Source organism: Caloenas nicobarica, chromosome 10 (assembly GCF_036013445.1).
Source record: "Caloenas nicobarica isolate bCalNic1 chromosome 10, bCalNic1.hap1, whole genome shotgun sequence".
Taxonomy (NCBI): Eukaryota; Metazoa; Chordata; class Aves; order Columbiformes; family Columbidae; genus Caloenas; species Caloenas nicobarica.
Window position 1 is genome coordinate 2,825,861 of NC_088254.1, and position 18,561 is coordinate 2,844,421.

General features: G+C 62.7%; 1 protein-coding gene across 25 annotated transcripts; it reads right to left on the minus strand.

Moving 5' to 3' along the window:
* Positions 1 to 161: 161 nt before the first annotated feature.
* Positions 162 to 16,782, minus strand: CELF6 (CUGBP Elav-like family member 6). Of its 25 annotated transcripts, XM_065641735.1 has the most exons (14): positions 16,527 to 16,671; positions 11,584 to 11,666; positions 5,271 to 5,348; position 5,037; positions 3,739 to 3,864; positions 3,526 to 3,605; positions 2,913 to 3,056; positions 2,450 to 2,594; positions 2,216 to 2,365; positions 1,904 to 1,966; positions 1,582 to 1,584; positions 1,311 to 1,391; positions 1,127 to 1,210; positions 162 to 289 (listed from the first exon to the last, which is right to left on the minus strand). In XM_065641735.1, exons 1-14 carry the CDS (start codon positions 16,669 to 16,671, stop codon positions 162 to 164), a joined length of 1,311 nt encoding a protein of 436 aa, XP_065497807.1. The 25 variants fall into 25 exon arrangements, with proteins under 25 accessions (XP_065497807.1, XP_065497817.1, XP_065497806.1 ...); XM_065641745.1 differs by lacking the exon at position 5,037 and having other exon boundaries at positions 1,067 to 1,210; positions 3,739 to 3,867; positions 5,300 to 5,348; positions 16,527 to 16,686; XM_065641734.1 differs by lacking the exon at position 5,037 and having other exon boundaries at positions 5,300 to 5,348.
* Between the last annotated feature and the right edge of the window lie 1,779 nt (positions 16,783 to 18,561).

The window sequence follows — 18,561 nt, forward strand, 5'->3', positions numbered from 1 at the left end:
GTTTGAACCACACTCGCAGAGCTCCTGGGCACAGAAACTTCCACACACACTCGAGGACGTTTCTTGGCGACAACATGGTCCCTTTGCTGCCTCGGGCCAGCCCAGGGTCCAGCCACAGGGTCCCCTCCGTCCCCCCTCACCTCTCCGCAGCGCAGCAGGGGTCAGTAGGGCCTGTTGGCATCTTTCGGCCGCTTTAGCTGGACTTTTAGCCTCTTCATGCCGATCTGGAAGCCGTTCATGGCCTGAATGGCTGCCTGAGCGCTCGTCGGATTGTCAAAACTGACAAAACCTGGGGACAAGGGACAGGGTGACAGAGGAGTTTGTCACCATCAGCATCCCGAGTTGCTGCTGTGCTTCAAAAATACAGAAATCCCATAGGATGCTCCTGTGGGCAGCCTCAGGTGGAGCCCCAAGGTGATGGGATGATGGCACCTCTGGGGACACCAGGGTCTGCAGGGACATCGAAGTGACAGGACCTGTGGGGACACCAGCGTAAGAGGGTCCACAGGGACACTGGATTGGTCTGCAGGGACACTAAGGTGATGGGATTTGTGGGGTCACTGGGGTGACAGGGTCTATGAAAGTGACGGGGACTGCGGGGACACCAAGGTGAGCAGGACTGTGGGGACACCAGGATCTGTGGGCTCGTGGGACACCTGGATGACATCTGGGTCTGCAGGGACCCAGGGGTGTGAGCGGATTGACACTAACACCAGGTCTGGGGACACCAGGGTGACGTGATTTGTGGGGCCACCAAGGTGACAAGGGCTACAGGGACACCGTGGTGACAGGTCTGCAGGCCAGAGCGCACTGGTGGCAGCGGTGGCGCTCGGCCACGTGAGCAGATATGGGGGTGACGAGCGGTGGCCAGTCCTCTCCAGGCTGGGCTGGGGACACAGGGGACAGCAGGAAGGTACATTCTTCTGTCCTGGCATGGTGTGGGACAAAAACTGTCCTGGGACAGACAGATGAGTTCATCCAGCATGTTGGAGCCCCGAGCTGGGACATCAGGGACAGACGGACCCTTGAGATGGGACATCAGGGACAGCCACCCAGCGGGACTCACCAAAGCACTTGCTCTGGTTGGTGGCACGGTCCACAAAGACTTTGGCAGAGATGACATTGCCGAAAGGCAAGAACATCTGCGTGAGCTCCGCGTCCCCGAACTCCTGGGGCAGGTGATAAATAAACAGGTTACAGCCTTCGGGACCTGGGTGACACACAAAGGACAGCCGGACGTCAGCGGCGAGGCGGGGGACACCCCGGGCGGGGAGCGAGGAGCCGCCGGGTGACCCCCCACAACCCCTCACCTTCTCGCTGCTGCTGCGGGATGATGGGCGCTTGCTGGGGGAAGGCTTGGCTGATGGGCGCATAGGCGGCGGGATACGCTGCTGGGAGAGAAAAACGTGGGGCTGAGACCCCCGGGAAGGGCTGGGGACGGGGATGTCCCCGTTGTCACCCTCCGTGGGGGTGGCTCTCCTGCCCCCGGGGCTCCCTCCCACCCCTGCAAGGCCCCGGCCTCCCAAAAACCCGGGGATGCGGGAAGAGCTCTCCCAAGAGGGGTGTTGGCAGCAGTAATACGGCCTTAAGGTTGAGGAAATCCGGCACTTTTGGTTGGGAAAAAAAAAAAAAAAAAAAGAAAAGGAATGTGGGGTCCAAAACTTGATTTTCTATTGCAAAGCTGAAAATGGCTGTTAGCGCTCCCAATCAAATGACCGCTGCCCCGAAGCTCCTGCCAGGGGACGGCACCGTGCTCACCACGTTAATCCGCGCCCAAGCGTGCTGCCCCAGTCCTGTGGTTTATTCAACCCCGAAGTGACGTTCACACCCCCCTCCCAAGAAAAATAAGAGTGAGGAGCAAAGAGGGGAGAGAGGGAAGAAGGTGCAAAGCGAAGCTGGAGACCTGCATAGTGCTGCATGCCCGCGTAGGCTTGCTGGAGGGGATCCGCCACCGTGGGGCTTTGAGCTGGGAAGAGAAAAGACGGGAGGAGGAAAATCAGGAGGAGAAACGCGGGGGTGAGGGAGGGGGCCCTTGGCCGGGCACCGCAGTGGGGGCGCAGAGCTGCTCCCCCCGTTTCATTCCGCAGGAGCTGAGCGCATCGGCGATGCTACGGGAGGAGGGATTTCGATGGGGAGCACCCTCGGAGCGCACCGTGCGCTCTCAACCCCAGAGGGGGGTTTGGGGAACCCTCTGGGGGGCTGCGAGGGGGGTTACCTGGGTAGGGGTGGATGCCGTTGGTGTAGATGGGCTCGGAGGCGGGCTGCCCATTGCTCTGCGGCGGCAGCGGGCTGAAGCCGTTCACCCCGATGGGCGCGGCGATGCTGGGCACCGGCGCCGTGCTGATGCCGGGGGGGGTGCTCGTACCTGCGGGACGGGGCGGTATCAGCGCTGGAAACACCCCCCGTGAGGATGGCGAGCGGGATGGGGGGCAAATAGAGGGGGTGGTACCTGAAGAGGGGGTGAGGGGGGCGGCCACCAGCCCGCTGACGTTGAAGGCGGCCATCTGCTGCATCTGGGCGGCGGCGATGGCGGCCATGGGGTTCAGGCAGGTCCCCTGCGCCGCTGCCATCAGGGCCGCCTGCTGCTGCATGATCTGAAGGGGAAAAAACAGGGAAAAAGGGGAAAGGGAGCGAAAGGCGGGGAGGATGAATCAGCAGCCCACCCGTGCACCCGCGCTCCGAGGGATGAACACCACCCGCTGCCGGACGCGGGGACAGGACGAGGTGACACTAAAATATTTGGGATGGATGCACTCTCCAGCCACGCCGCCCCCGTCTCGCAGGGGTGAGTCCCTCTGTTGTGTCCCCAGATGGGGACAAACCAACCCTGGGGGCTTTCACAGGCAAAACAGGCTTCCCCCAAACACGGGGCTCCCCAAACCCCCCAGGTCCCGGCCGGCGCCGGCTCCTACCGCTTGCGTGTAAGCCCCATAGGCGCCGAACTGGATGGTCATGGGGTTGAAAATGCCCAGCTGCCCGGCCATCTGATGCATCCGCCGCAGGGTCCTCTCCTTATCCGTGTCCGCAAACTTCACCACCAGGCTGGACGAGGCGCCCTGAGATTTGGGGGAAGATGAGGCTGATGGGGGGACCTCGGCGATGCCCCCAAACGTCCTCCCATTTCGGGGAGGGACGCGCTGGCTCTCAGCGGCCGCAGCATCCTCGGCCCCGGGGATGCTGCCCGGTTTGGCAGCAGCGACCAGCAATCGATGCAAGGTTTAATTATAGCTGTTTTTTCTCCCCGGCGGCAGGCTCCCTGACCTCTGTTTCCTTTTCCCCCTCCTCGTTCACAATCCTGACCTTCAACGTTAATTAAGCAGCCCCTTTCTCCAGCGCAGGGGGAATTAGCCCCGCGCACATACCCCCGGGGCTCAGCGCCCAGGCGACGACGAACCTTGGGGTGATTCGGCCAACAAATTGCCGGTCTGTAGGATTTTGATCCAATTAGAGGATCAAATTAGCAGGTGATTGGATTAGGTGGGCAGCACAGGGTTGCATGGGGCAGGGCGAGCGCCTGGCACTCACCGGCATGGTCTGGCTGCCGTGCAGGCTGGTGATGGCCGCCTGCGCCTCGGCGTGGCTGCCGTACTTCACAAAGGCACAACCTGAGGGCAGAGAGGGGACGCGGGAGAGCTTGGATTCGGCTGCTGCGGCACCCAGCACTGCCCAAACAGCTGTTCCCACGCCCCCGTGGGTGCCGGCGGCCACGGGGTGCTCCCCCAGCTCCCCAAAACCCACCTTTGCTGGCTCCGTCGGGGCCTCGCAGGATGGTGCACTCCTCGATCTGGCCAAAGGGCTCAAAGAGGCGCCGGACGTCGTCCTCGCTCTGCTGCTTCCCCAGCATCCCCACAAAGAGCTTCCTGTCTTCTGAAAACAAAACCGAGCCCGTCGGAGAGCGGGATGTCCCCCGCCGGCCCAGCCCCTCGGCCCCGGTTTGCGAACGGCGTGGGGAGGGGAAGGAGCCGGTGACACCGGAGCCCGGGCGGGGAGCGGTGCCGCTCCCGCGGCAAACACACGGGATTTATCACCTCCATCCTACAAAACGCTCGGGGTGGGAGAACCTCTCCCCCAGGGAAATCGCTTGGGAAGAGTCGGTTCCCGCTTCAGGGACCGGAGCTGGGGATTTTCCCAGGTCTGGAGGAACCGGCTCCCCCGGCAAACAAAGGGAGCCCGCAAAAACAGCGGCGAGCGCCTCGGTACGATCGACTCGCAGAATAACCCGCAGCCTCCGGCCGTGCCCGGGGGACATAAATAACCCCAACACGAGAGAAGGGAGAGTAAATAATGAGAATTTCATGATTATTACCAGCATCTGTCTTGCGCGGCTGCGCGCTCCTGCCGCGCGCTAATGGCATTTGACAAAGAAAATAAGGTGCCCCTGTCAGGAGCGTTGCCGGGGAAATAAATAAATAATGGCAGGAGACGATTAATGCTCTGTCCGTTAAGGTACCGGGAAAATTAGTTAAGGGAATAGGGCTGGTGAGTTGTCTAGTTAAACATAAACCATCCCCCGGCGCAGGCAGCCGGGGGAGCGGGTTCAGCGGGTGAGCGTCGCCTCCCGGGCCAGGGGGCCAGAGCCGGGTGCCCGAGCTCGCCCATTGATTTTTAATCCTTCACCAATTACACTCAGTAAGTGGGTAATTTATTTGCCAGGTCCCTCCGGGACATGCCGGGACCGGCTTGCGTCGTGTCGAATAACGTGTTTGGAAAAGGGGGATATTTACCCCGGCCCCGAGGACACGCGGCCCCGCGAGGTGCTGCACGTCCGAGCGCGCCTGCTCGCAGCGCCGGGGTTTTGATCTGATTCCTGCGGTTTCGCCCAAATTATCGCCTCAGCCTGGAGACACCGCAGCCTTGTGAGCAGCAAATGCTCACGGGGAATGTGGGGGGCTCAGGCCACGTGCAGCCAACTCCTGCACCCCGACTGCGTCGGGGTCCCCGCAGGCAGCGTTGGGAGGGTAATTAGGTTGTTTGATTGACGAAGGGGCTGGCGGAGAGCGGCTTGGCAGGCGCTCTGCCCGGCGTGACGTCAGGACGCTATCGGGGTGACATCAGGACTTTCTCGGCGTGACGTCACGACGTTCTCGGCATGACGTCAGGCCTGGCCGGGCAGGGACAGCCGCCGCCACCGCCTTCGCTCTGCGCTCACATTCGGGTGCCACCGGCGCAGGCAGCTCCTTTTGTCTGCAAACCAACCTCCCCACCGCGGCCCTCGCGATGCCACCGCGGCCCCCGTCACCCCTCCAGGTGGCCCTGCTCCCCCTGCCCACGTGGGGCGGCCGGGGAAGGGGGGACCTACCTCCTCGGCCCTCGCTGTCGGCCGGTTTCACCTGGATGGGGCGGTTCATCTGCAACACACAAGCGGGAGGGGGGTCAGAGCTGGTGCCGCACCCCCCCCGAACCCTTTCCATGGGGAACAAGGGGTACCCGGTGCCATCGCTGGCCGCCCGCCCGCGTTCCTCGGCTGTAACGGGCTGCAGAGGCGGCAGCAGCGCCCGGTCGGCGCCGGTCCCTCCGGCAGCACCGCCACCGCTCTCCTTTTTTCCCAATTCTCACCCAATTTCGGCCTCCTGCCATGCGTCGCCAACGTGTGTACCTGCAGGCGTGAGACGCGTGTGCGGCAGGACACGCCGGGCCGGCGCTGACGTCTCTGGCCCGCTGCCCCACGGAGCCATTTCTCCTCCTCTCTCCCCCTCCTTTCTTCCCCTCTTTTAGCCGAAAAACGCTACAATTATGGCCGTTTCCACGGCAACAAGCGTGCTTCCCCCCGCGATGCTGCGGCGCCCGAGCCATGTGCTCGATGGGGTCGTCACGGCAACGGCGGGATGTCACGCATGACAGGGCGGGTGTGCGCGCACAGGGACATGGGGACACGCGCGGGCGTGGACCCCCACCCCGGGGTGACTCCTGCGCGCCCCCAAATTTAGGGGGTGGGTGGGTGGGGGCGGCGCCTGTTTCCAGGTTTCCAGCCCCCCTCGCTCCGGGGTGAGGATGAGGATGGTGAAGGAAGAAGAGGAGGGAGGTTTCCACAGCAACTGCCTCGTCTCCAGGGAAACGCGGGGAGAAATGTCAGCACCGAGCCAGGGATGCTCCGGGGAGGGGACCAGGTCCTCAGGAGCCGGGAGGTGACACCGAGGGACGTGGGGCCACCCAGTTGCCCTCGCGTCACCCATCGTGTCACCCAAACATCTACCCCAACCCCTGCGCCGGGGCAGGAACCAGCTCAGCCCAAACCCAGCACGGAGACCCCAGGGACCAACATCCCCCTCGTCTTGCTGTGACCAGGAGGAGGGACCCTGGTTTTTTGGGGGGCTGCCCCCCCTCCGCAAACCCACCATTCCCATTTGCCAGCGTGATGGCCTTTGATGGAATAAATTTCCCGTGCCCACTGCTGTATGTTTAATGTAATAAACCCGGCGAGGATGATTTAGAATAACATTTACGGAGCCGCAGAGTGTCATTTTGATGTGTCTCCCGTCTCCGCTCGCCGGTTATTAAACCGTATTGATTCTCCGGGAGCAGCTGATGTTTATAAATGTCAGGCCTCAGGGACCGGCTAACCTACCCTGGGGCTGCAGCGCCGGGGAGAAACCGCTCCGGCCTCCGGACACCCCAAAACGGGGGTTTTGGCACCCCTGGCATCGCCCGGCTCCCACACCGGGGTGTTCGGTGCCCCCGTGCCCACACAGTCACCCACCCCCTAACTCACACCCGTGTCCCCCCCCACGCATCCTTGCACACCCCAGGGACATGCTGACGCACCCAGGGTCACAGGAGACCCTGTCTTGGGTGTCCCAGCACCCGTGGGTGCCCCACAGAGCCCCACAGCCAAACCATCCGGGTGCTACAGCCCCAGGGGTCACCGCCAGTTGCCAAACAACCTTGGGCGCTGTCACACACCCAAATTGGGAGCCCCCAATGAGGCACTGAGGAGAGCCAGCCCCAGGGGACAGAGTCACTTCTGGCCATCGCTCCTTCCTCGGTGTCACCCTCCTCCTCCTCGCACCCAACAGCCAGAGGAGCCAACAAACCACCACGCGTCCGAATGAGCCGAGACGGAGGCGCCGGGTGATGCTGGAGCAGCGGGTGCCCACGGGAGCCTGGTGTCCCCATCACCCCGGGGGTCCCTAGGCAGCCAACACCCGCTGCAGGGAAACAGGCGCCTGGGTACAGGCAGCCGCCCATCACAGGAACACCCTGCCAGAGCCCTGGGGGACACGAGATGGCCTGGGGACAGTCACACCACTCCACAACCACCCTGCACACACAACCACGCGTCCCATACAGCCCCACAGCATCTGTCCCCCACCCCCCCGCACAACCGCACACCTACACAGCCGCACACTCGCACCCACACACAGCCGCACACGCACCCCAGCACGACTGCACCCCTCTCCGACCCAGCCCCGGGTACACCCGCACACAACACCCCGACACCCGCACACCCTGAGCACAGCGTCCTCACACCCACACACGCGCCCAGCACCCACGGCCGTGCGCCCCGCACCACCACGGGGACACAAGCACGGGCGCACAGTCGGCACCGCCACCCCTGCCAGGCAGGGACACGACGCCTCTTGCCTCAGTTTCCCCATCGCGGCCGCAGGACCCACAGGGTGGGCACCCCGCAGCCCTGTGCGGACACACGGACACCACCGCCCACGGACACCCGGCCAGCCCCCCCGCCAGGCCCTGACAACGTGAGTGCCCACGCAACACCCGTACACACACGCACCCGGGGTGCGGATACACCCTCTTCACCTACACACCCACCACCACCCAGGGTGCACCCGCCCACCCGTGCCAGCCCCCCCCACACACCCCCAGCACAGCCCGCGCACACCTGCGAGCGAACACACAGAGCCGGGCTGGAAAAACACACCCTGCAGCCAACGCACAAACACACAACCCGGCCCTGGGTGCAGATACAACCTCTTCACCCACACGGGCGCGTGCACACCCCAGACCTGCTGCCAAATACACCCTGCTCACCAACACACGGCAAGCCTGGGGTGCACAGACACCCCCGTGCCAGCACCCCAACATCCCTGGGTGCAGATCCCCCCTGCTCAGCAGCACCCCAATCTCCCTGGGTGCAAATCCCCCCTGCTCAGCAGCACCCCATCATCCCTGGGTGCAGATCCCCCCTCCTCAGCAGCACCCCAATCTCCCTGGGTGCAAATCCACCCTGCTCAGCAGCACCCCAATCTCCCTGGGTGCAAATCCACCCTGCTCAGCAGCACCCCATCATCCCTGGGTGCAAATCCCCCCTCCTCAGCAGCACCCCATCATCCCTGGGTGCAGATCCCCCCTGCTCAGCAGCACCCCATCATCCCTGGGTGCAGATCCCCCCTCCTCAGCAGCACCCCCACCCGCACACCCCACGCGTGGGTGCAGGTGCACCCTCCTCAGCAACACCCGCCATCCCTGGGTGCGGATACACCCCCTCACCATCACGCAAACACGCCCGCACCCCGCGGATGCCCCGGGCCGGGCCGGGCCGAGCCGCGGCAGACAAAGGCGGGGCCCTACCTCGATGCAGAGGATCTTGGACCCGGCGGGCACCCACAGCACGGGCGGCCGCGGCCCCGGCGCCGGCACCTGCGGCAGCTGCATGACCGGCCCGGCTCGGCTCGGCTCGGCTCGGTTCGGTTCGGCTCCGGCTCCACCCGAGTCGGTTCGGCTCGGTCCGGCCCGACTCGGCTGGGCTTGGCTCGCGCAGCGGCGCGCGGGGGGGGCGGGGCCGGGGGGCGGAGCGGGCGCAGCCGAGCCGGGCCGAGCCGGGCCGGGCCGGGCCGAGGGGCGGGGCTTCAGAGGGGGACACGCCCCCCTCCTGGGCGGGGACACGCCCCCTCCGCGCGCCGCTTCGGGGGCGGGGCCTGGGTGGGATGGGGGGACCCGGAGCGCGGAGTGTGGTGGGGTCAGCACAGGTACAGGGGTGTGCACAAATATGGGGTCAGCACAGCTATAGGGGTGTGTGCACAGCTATAGGGGTGAGCACAGCTATAGGGGTGAGCACAAATATAGGGGTGTGCACAGCTATAGGGGTGAGCACAGCTATAGGGGTGCGATCACAAATATAGGGGTGTGCACAGCTATAGGGTTGTGTGCACAGCTATAGGGGTGAGCACAGCTATAGGGGTGCGAGCACAAATATAGGGGTGTGCACAGCTATAGGGGTGAGCACAGCTATAGGGGTGCGATCGCAAATATAGGGGTGTGCACAGCTATAGGGTTGTGTGCACAACTATAGGGGTGAGCACAGCTATAGGGGTGTGAGCACAAATATAGGGGTGTGCACAGCTATAGGGGTGAGCACAGCTATAGGGGTGCGATCACAAATATAGGGGTGTGCACAGCTATGGGGGTGTGTGCACAGCTACAGGGGTGAGCACAGCTATAGGGGTGCGAGCACAAATATAGGGGTGTGCACAGCTATAGGGGTGAGCACAGCTATAGGGGTGCGAGCACGAATACAGGGGTGTGCACAGCTATAGGGGTGTGTGCACAGCTACAGGGGTGAGCACAGCTATAGGGGAGAGCACAGCTATAGGGGTGCGAGCACAAATATAGGGGTGTGCACAGCTATAGGGGTGTGTGCACAAATATAGGGGTGAGCACAAATATAGGGGTGTGCACAGCTATAGGGGTGCGAGCACAAATATGGGGTGTGCACAGCTATAGGGGTGTGTGCACAAATATAGGGGTGAGCACAAATATAAGGGTGTGCACAGCTATAGGGGTGCGAGCACAAATATGGGGTGTGCACAGCTATAGGGGTGTGTGCACAGCTATAGGGGTGAGCACAGCTATAGGGGTGCGAGCACAAATATAGGGGTGTGCACAGCTATAGGGGTGTGTGCACAGCTATAGGGGTGCGAGCACAAACATAGGGGTAAGCACAGCTAGACAGTGTGCACAAGCACAGAGGGGTGTGCAAGGCTATGTGGCGTGCACAAATATAGGGGTGTGAGCACAGCTATAGGGTTGAGCACATCTAGATGTTGTGCACAAGCACAGAAGGATGTGCATGGCTATAGGGGTGTGAGCACAGCTATAGGGGTGCGAGCACAAATATAGGGGTGAGCACAGCTACAGGGGGGTGAGCACAGCTATAGGGGTGTGCACAGCTATAGGGGTGTCAACACAGCTATAGGGCTGTGAGCAAAGCTACAGGGGGGTGAGCACAGCTATAGGGGCATGTGCACACAGCTATAGGGGTGTGAGCACAGCTATAGGGGTGTGCACAGTTATAGGGGCGTGTGCACAGCTATAGGGGTGTGCACGGCTATAGCCGTGAGCACGGCTATAGGGGTGAGCACAGCTGTAGGGTTGTACACAAATATAAGGGTGAGCACAGCTACAGGGGTGTGCGCACAGCTATAGGGGTGTGCACAGCTATAGGGGTGAGCACAGCTAGACAGTGTGCACAAGCACAGAGGGATGTGCACGGCTATAGGTGTGCACACAGCTATAGGGGTGAGCACAAATATAGGGATGTGAGCACAGCTATAGGGGTGAGCACAGCTATAGGGGTGTACACAAATATAGGGGTGAGCACAGCTATAGAAGTGTGAGCACAAATATAGGGGTGTGCACAGTTATAGGGGTGTGAGCACAAATATAGGGGTGAGCACAGCTACAGGGGTGAGCACAAATACAGGGGTGAGCACAGATATAGGGGTGTGTGCACAGCTAGACAGCGTGCACAAGCACAGAGGAGTGTGCAAGGCTATGCGGTGTGCACAAATATAGGGGTGTGAGCACAGCTATAGGGTTGAGCACATCTAGATGTTGTGCACAAGCACAGAGGGATGTGCATGGCTATAGGGGTGTGAGCACAGCTATAGGGCTGCGAGCATAGTTATAGAGGGTGTGCACGAGCACGGAGGGGTGTGCAAGGCTATAGGAGTATGCACAAGCACGGAGGAGTGAGCACACAGGGGTGTGAGCACAAGCACGGGCTGTGCACACACGGGGAGCTGCAGCCGTGCCCCCTGGCCATGCACACTCACACCCATGTGCAAGCACGTGCTCGCACACGTGCACCCCTGTGCGCAGCCCGTGCCAGGGTGCAGGGTGAGAAGGGATCACCTCCAGCAGGCAGGCGCCTCACACGTGCGTGTGCAAACACACAGGGGTGTGCGATGAGGAGAGGACACAGGAAAGCCTGTGCCCTGACCCTGCGCCTCTTTAGGCTGCCAAAGCGGGCTGTTAACTCTTAAACCTACTGATGCGCAGCACCCCCACTGAGAGCGCGGCTCAGGAAGCCACGTCCCCACGAACTTCCCCCCCCGCCACATCAGCTCCATGCACCCGAGGCAGGGATTGATATTTACGGGCCCCGGCGCTTTCCCCAGCCAACCAGCGGCCCTATTGATTTTTATTTAGGCGAATAATTAAATATTTATTTTCACTTTGTTAAGCTCGGGAGGTCGGAGCCCACAGAAAGCACAACAGCACGCGGGAGGCAGGAAAATCAATGCCTTGGTTTGCGGCCGCTGGAGCAGCTCCTGCACCCGCAGCATGAGCAGGTGTCACCGTCCCCCCCCAGCTCACCCCGACCCCCCCGGTGTCACTTACCCCCGGCAGCGTCTTCTGCTCGTGCAGGGCGCTCTGCGCCTTCAGGGCCGAGTCACGGGCGCAGTAGGTGAGGAAGGCACAGCCTGCGGAGACGGGGAGATGGAGTCAGTGCCCGGCCCGGCATTGCTGCGGCATGGCAGCATGGCTAATATGGCGCTGGGGTGTCTTGGCACTATGGCACCCAGCAGCACCCTGGTACCATGGTATCCAGCACCCTGGTACTGTGGCATCCAGCACCCTGGCATCCTGACATCCAGGATCTGGCACCCTAACAGCCAGCACCCCAGCACCCTGGCATCATTGCATCCAGGAACCTGGCACCGTGGCATGAAGCACCGTGGCACCCTGGCACCCCGGCAGCCAGGGCTCTGGCTCCCTGATATCCAGCACGCTGGCACTGTGGCATCCAGCACCCTGGCACTCACCACCCCGGTATCCTGGCACTCTGAAACCCAGCACCCTGGTTTCCTGGCACTCTGGTACTCTGGCACGCAGCACCATGGCACCCTGGCACCCAGCACCCTGGGACCTTTGCATCCAGCACCCTGGCACCCAGCACCACAGCATCCTGGCACCCTGGCACTCTGACACCCAGCACCATGGCATCCTGGCACCCAGAACTGTGGCACCCAGCATTCTGGAATCCTGGCACTCTGGCACCATTGCATCCAGGAACCTGGCACCATGGCATCCAGCACCCTGACACCCAGCATTCTGGCACACTGGCATCCAGCACCCTGGCACCATGGCATCCTGGCATCCAGCACCCTGGCACCCTAACAGCCAGCACCCTGGTACTCACCGCTCTGCTATCTTGGCACCCTGGCACTCTGACACCCAGCACCATGGCACCCGGGCACCCAGCGCCCTGGCACCATCCATCCAGGAACCTGGCACCATGGCATCCTGCACCCTGGCACCCAGCACCCTGGCACTCTGATACCCAGCACCATGGCACCCTGGCACCCAGCACCGTGGCACCCAGCACTATGCTACCCTGGCAACCAGCATCATGGCACTGATACCCAGCACTGTGGCACTCTGATACCCAGCACCATGGCACCCTGGCACCCAGCACTATGGCACCCTGGCATCCTGCACCCTGGCACCCAGCACCCTGGCACTCTGATACCCAGCACCGTGGCACCCTGGCACCCAGCACCGTGGCACCCAGCACTATGCTACCCTGGCAACCAGCATCATGGCACTGATACCCAGCACTGTGGCACTCTGATACCCAGCACCACGGCACCCTGGCACCCAGCACTATGGCACCCTGGCACTCTGACACCCAGCACCATGGCATCCTGGCACTCAGCACTATGGCACCCAGCATTCTGGAATCCTGGCACTCTGGCACCATTGCATCCAGGAACCTGGCACCATGGCATCCAGCACCCTGGCACCCAGCACCATGGCACTCTGATACCCAGCACCGTGGCACCCTGGCACCCAGCACCATGGCACCCTGGCACCCAGCACTATGGCACCCAGCGTTCTGGATTCCCAGCACCCTGGCACCATTGCATCCAGGAACCTGGCACCATGGCATCCAGCACCACGACATCCAGCATCCTGGCACCCATCACCCCAGCACCCAGGTGGGCACTGCCGCCAGCAGGGCCAGAGCGCAGCCCCGAAACGAGGCGGGAGATCTCAATCCAAAAGAGACGAGGGAGCAGCTGGATGAAGGAAAGAGCGAGGCAAAAGCAGGCAGCAAGCCTGGCAGTGTGTGGGCAGCGGTGCTTCGGCCCCGAGCTCCAGCAAACGCTGCAGCCGAAGCCTCCTGGGAAGCGGATCTTCAGGTGTTGAGGCCGCGCATCCTGGTTTGCTGCCACGCTTCTCCCGGCCCCGAGCATCCTCCTCGGGATGAGACTCGCGTGGCGAAGGCAACTCCAGCTCCTCCGACATCGCGGCGCTTCGGGAATCGGGAATACGCCTGGGGCGAGGTTTTCCCACGCTGACTCACGCTGCCGAGCCGCTCGCTCGCCTGGAGCTGCTGGTGACAAACGAGCCCCGGGGACGGGGTCCGGTTCTCTCCCCTCCATCTCTCCCGTTCCCACGGGAGCACCACGAGTCCCTGTGCTGGCACTGTGCGGCTCCCTCCCCAAGGGCTCCCCCCCGATTTGCTGGGGTCACATCCAAAAGCGTCTGAAAGTGATATTAAAACAGCAGCAAAACAGTTTCCCTTCAACAAAGTAAATATTTAATGAATAAAATTGACATTGATGCATTTTTAATATTGGCACAATTAAATTCGCCAGCTGATTAAGTATTAATAACTCTTAATAAGTACAATCAGCATGCCTGGGAGGAGAGGGAGCACGGCAGCGGGCTGGGGGGATACCGACGGATGGGGCCCCTCGCCTGCCTTGTTGGGGACATGATGTTGGGGACATCTGCCCTTGCGGGGAGCAAGGAAAGATCCCCCCCAGTTAAATATCAGCCCCGCTGCAGGTGGAAAGGAGAGGTCAGCGCAGCAGCTCACATCAGTCCTGGTGCCATTTCCAGTGTTTACCATCCGTAATCAAGTTGGCTTCCTCCTCTTCGCTCTGTTTTTTTCCCTCTTTTTGTTTTCCCTGCAGGCGACAATGTGGCCGGTGCCTGGGCGTTCCAGAGTTCGGAGGGCTGGAGCGGGAGCGATCCCGCTCCCGAGGCTCACCAGGAAGGAGGATGATGTTCGAATTAGAGGAGCATCCACAATTAAATCGAGCATCTGGGCCGCAGCGGTTGAAGCCTGCGCTGGAGGGTGCACCGAGGGACCCGGTGAGGCGCGAATCCCGTGGATCGGGGCACACAAACAGCTTCGGAGGTGCCGGGAGGTATTTTGAAGGCTGCGATGCTGAGAACGAAGGAGTCTGCTCATCTGCCCCACGGCCAAAGGGCACTGACGCGGCAGCATCCGTAAGCACCAAATTTTGGCTTCCGCGAAATCCCAGCAAAGCGGGCGCTGCCCGTGGCTCGGTGACAGCGTGTGGAGGGGCGCGAGGTCCTTTCCAGGTGACACCCGGGGTGTCATGACCCCTCTCCGGCGCCACAGACCCCCAGCTCACGGACGGGGGGTTCCACAAAGACCTTGGCGGTGCTCGGGGAGCTGGGTGCTCTGCCCCCCGCGGCACAGCGCCAGGCGGGTCTGCGGGTGTCAGCGGCCTGGGACACAGCACAAGTGGGTGCCCTGTCCATAGTGGGTGCCGGTGTCCCACGCAGGAGCCTCCATTCCAAGGGTGCTCCAACACCAGGGGTGCCCCAATGCCAGGGGTGCCCCAATGCCAGACAGGTGCCCCCAGCGCAAGCGGGTGTCCTGAACAGCCGGTCGGACAGCAGCTCCCAGCCCCAGGTTGGTGCCTCCACCTCAGGTGTGTGTCTCCATCCCACAGGTACATCCACCTTCGACCGCCTCAGGGGCCCCCCCTATCTTAGGGGTGCCCCACCTTAGGTGCATCCCAGCTCAGATGTAACCCCCCTCAGGGGTGCTCCATGCCAGGATGCCCCAGGGTGCCCCCCCATCAGAGGTGCCCCGTACCAGGGTGACCCACCTCAGGGGTTCCTCCATCTCAGGGTGCCCCACCTCAAGGGTGCCCCCAATTCAAGAGGCACCTTCACCAGAGGTATCCTCACCCAGTCTGGGGCACCCCACCTCATGGGTACCTCCAGATCGGAGGTATCTCAACTCAGAGGTGACCCACGCTTGGGCATCCCACCTCATGGTACCCCCAGATCAGGGTGTCCCACCTCAGGGGCACCTCACCTCAGGGTGCAGCACCTCAGGGGTGCCCCACACCTGCGTTCCCACCTCAGGGGGTCCCACCTCAGGGTGTCCCATACCTGGGTGCACCATCTCAGGGGTGCCCCATACCTGGGTGTCCCACCTCGGGGCATCCCTCTTCAGTGTGTCTCACCTCTGGGGTATGTCACCAAGGGGTGCAGCACCTGAGGGGGTCCCACACCTGAGTCCACCATCTCAGGGCGTCCCACCTCAGGGGTACCCCCACCTTAGGGGTCCCTCCACCTCAGGGGGTCCCATACCTGGGTGCACCATCACAGGGGGTCCCACCTCAGGGGGTCCCCACCTGGGGGTGTCCCATACTTGGGTGCACCATCACAGGCATCCCATCTCAGGGGTTCCCCCACCTCAGGGGGTCCCCACCTGGGGGTGTCCCATACCTGGGTGCCCCATCTCAGGGTGTCCCACCTCAGAGGTTCCCCCACCTCAGGGCGTCCGGTCCCATACCTGGGTGCACCACCTCAGGGGGTCCCACCTCAGGGGTTCCCCCACCTCAGGGGGTCCCATACCTGGGTGCACCACCTCAGGGGGTCCCACCTCAGGGGTTCACCCACCTCAGGGGTTCACCCACCTCAGGGGGTCCCACCTCAGGGGGTCCCACCTCAGGGGTTCACCCACCTCAGGGGTTCACCCACCTCAGGGGGTCCCACCTCAGGGGGTCGCACCTCAGGGGTTTCTCCACCTCAGGGGGTCCCATGCCTGGGTGCCCTACCTCAGGGGGTCCCACCTCAGGGGTTCACCCACCTCAGGGGTTCACCCACCTCAGGGGGTCCCACCACAGGGGTTCCTTCCCCTCAGGGTGTCCCATACCTGGGTGCCCCAACTCAGGGGGTCCCACCTCAGGGGTTCCCCCACCTCAGGGGGTCCCACCACAGGGGTTCCTTCCCCTCAGGGTGTCCCATACCTGGGTGCCCCAACTCAGGGGGTCCCACCTCAGGGGTTCCCCCACCTCAGGGGGTCCCACCACAGGGGTTCCTTCCCCTCAGGGTGTCCCATACCTGGGTGCCTCATCTCAGGCATCCCATCTGAGGGGTTCCCCCACCTCAGGGGTTCCCCCACCTCAGGGGGTGCCACCTCACGGGTACCCCAACCTTCGGGGTTCCCACCTCCGCGCCCCCTGCCCGCTGCGCCCCGCCGGCGGGCGCAGGGCCCCCCGTACCTTTGTGCATGCCGGTGAAGCGATCCTTGAGCACGGTGAGCTCGTAGATGCGGCCGAACTCCTCGAAGAGCGGCTTGAGGTCGCTCTCCTCCAGGTTCCGCGGGATCTGCCCCACGAACAGCTTGATGGCGTCGTGATCCTTCATGGCGATGGCGCCGGGCGGGCGGCTCAGCCCGTTCACCCGGCCGCTGTTCGCGGTGCTGAACGCCGCCCCCGCCTCCGCCGCCGCCGCCACGCCGCTGCCCGCCGCGGCCATGGCCCCGCTCCGCCGCCGCCGCCGCCGCCGCCGCCGCCGCCGCTGCGGGAGGCGCCCGCCGCCCCGCCCCGCTCGGCGCCGCTCGGCGCCGCTCGGAACCGCTCGGAACCGCTCGGCTCGGCCCGGGCCTCTGGGGCTCGACAACCGTCCCCCCCCCCCCCCGCTTCCCCGCCTGCCGCTTACCCGCGCGCGCGGCCGCCAGCGGGCTGGCTGACGTCAGCGAGACGCACGGCATTAGCATAATGAGGGAGCGGCGGCCAATCAGGAGGGGCGGCTGGCAGCGGCGCGGGGCGCCCGGCTCCGCCCACTGCTGCCCCCTGCCGGGCGGACCCCGGACCCCGGCAGCCCCGCCACCCCCTGTCACCCGGTGTCACCCCCTGGTGCCCCCACGGCCAGCCCTCAGGCCAAGGGGCCGAGCAGCCGCCTGCCCTCTCCCCTCTGGCCCTCAGTAGGTTCCAGAGTGAACACCCCGCTCTTCCCCACCAGCCACCACCCAAGAGCCGGGTTTGAACACACAGAAAAGGCTAAAAAGGGACAATTCGGGCGCTTTGTTGCATTTTTCACCTCAATGGACCCCGTGCCACCCTGGCTGCCCCATGCGGGGACAGACGCTCGCTGGGAGGTGAGGAGGGGGAAGCGCCTCTCCTGCACCCCCCACCACCCCAAAAAATCTGTAACTAGACCACACAGCTTTAATACCAGATGCAGTCATTAATTAATTACTCCCAGAGCAGCAGGTGGGCTGAAGGTGCCAGGCTTCCCCAGCACGCTGCCACGCGTGTGCAAGCATGTGTGAGCGTGCAAGAGTGTGCAAGCATGTGCATGTACGTTGCAAGTGTGTGTTGCAGGCTTGTGCAAGTCTACGCAACCACGTGTATGTGTTTGTGCAAGTGTGTGCAAGCATGCACGTGGATGTTCACGTGCGTGAAAGCGCTTGTCCAAGTGTGTGCATGTGTGTGCAAGCGCTGCCAGTGTGTGTGTACATGATTTAAGGCGCACACGTGTGTGCAAGCTCCTGCAGACACGTGCCCATGTTGCAAGCCTTTGCAACGGTGTGCAAACGCATTTGTGCACGTGCATGCATTGGCATGTGTGTGCAAGCATATGCGTGAGTGCATGTGTTTGCAAGCGCCCACATGCATGCAAGCATGTGCAAATGGCTGCAAGTACGTGCATGTGCATGCAAGTAGGTGTAAATACACACAAGCGTGTCCCAGTAAAACCCACAGGACAGGGATGGTGCCCAGGGTGGGTTTGGGCGGCGCAGAGCGTAATCCTGCCGAAATCCGGGGGCTCGGCGGCTGCTCCTCACCGCCGCCTGGGTTTATTTTTAAACCGTTGGCCCCGAGTGATTCACACGCTGCCTGTTCTCCGCTGCTCCCCAGCAAGTTTTACACAACCAAAATAGATGTTCTGGAAAGAAGGGGCTGTGAAGAGAGAGAAAGCAGGGTGCTGCCGCCCCACCGACGGGGATTCCTGCCTTTGCCAGGGAGAAAATATTGCCAGGTCACCCCCAAGATGGTGGTTTTGGGGAGATGCTGGTGCAGACCCCCCCCCAAGAAGCAGAACAGCAGAGCGATCACCCCTGGGGGCAGCTCCCCCTTGGCCCCCAGCCCCACCAGCAGCATCACCCTGCAGTGGCAAAAGCACCTGGCAAAGGTACCAATTTACACCATGTTGGGAAAAAAAAAAAAAAAAAAAAGGGAAAAAACCCCGTAACTTTTAAAAATAGGAGGGGTTACCAACCCCATTTCTCTGTGCCTGCCACCCTCAGAGCCC

Coding starts and splice junctions, on each gene's coding strand:
- CELF6 (XM_065641720.1), bottom strand. CDS start 16,782: ATGGCCGCGGCGGGCAGCGGCGTGGCGGCGGCGGCGGAGGCGGGGGCG. Junction 11,667..16,526: donor CTTCACCGGCATGCACAAAG/GTACGGGGGGCC, acceptor CCGTCTCCGCAG/GCTGTGCCTTCCTCACCTAC. Junction 2,366..2,449: donor CCCCCTCACCCCCTCTTCAG/GTACCACCCCCT, acceptor CCCGTCCCGCAG/GTACGAGCACCCCCCCCGGC.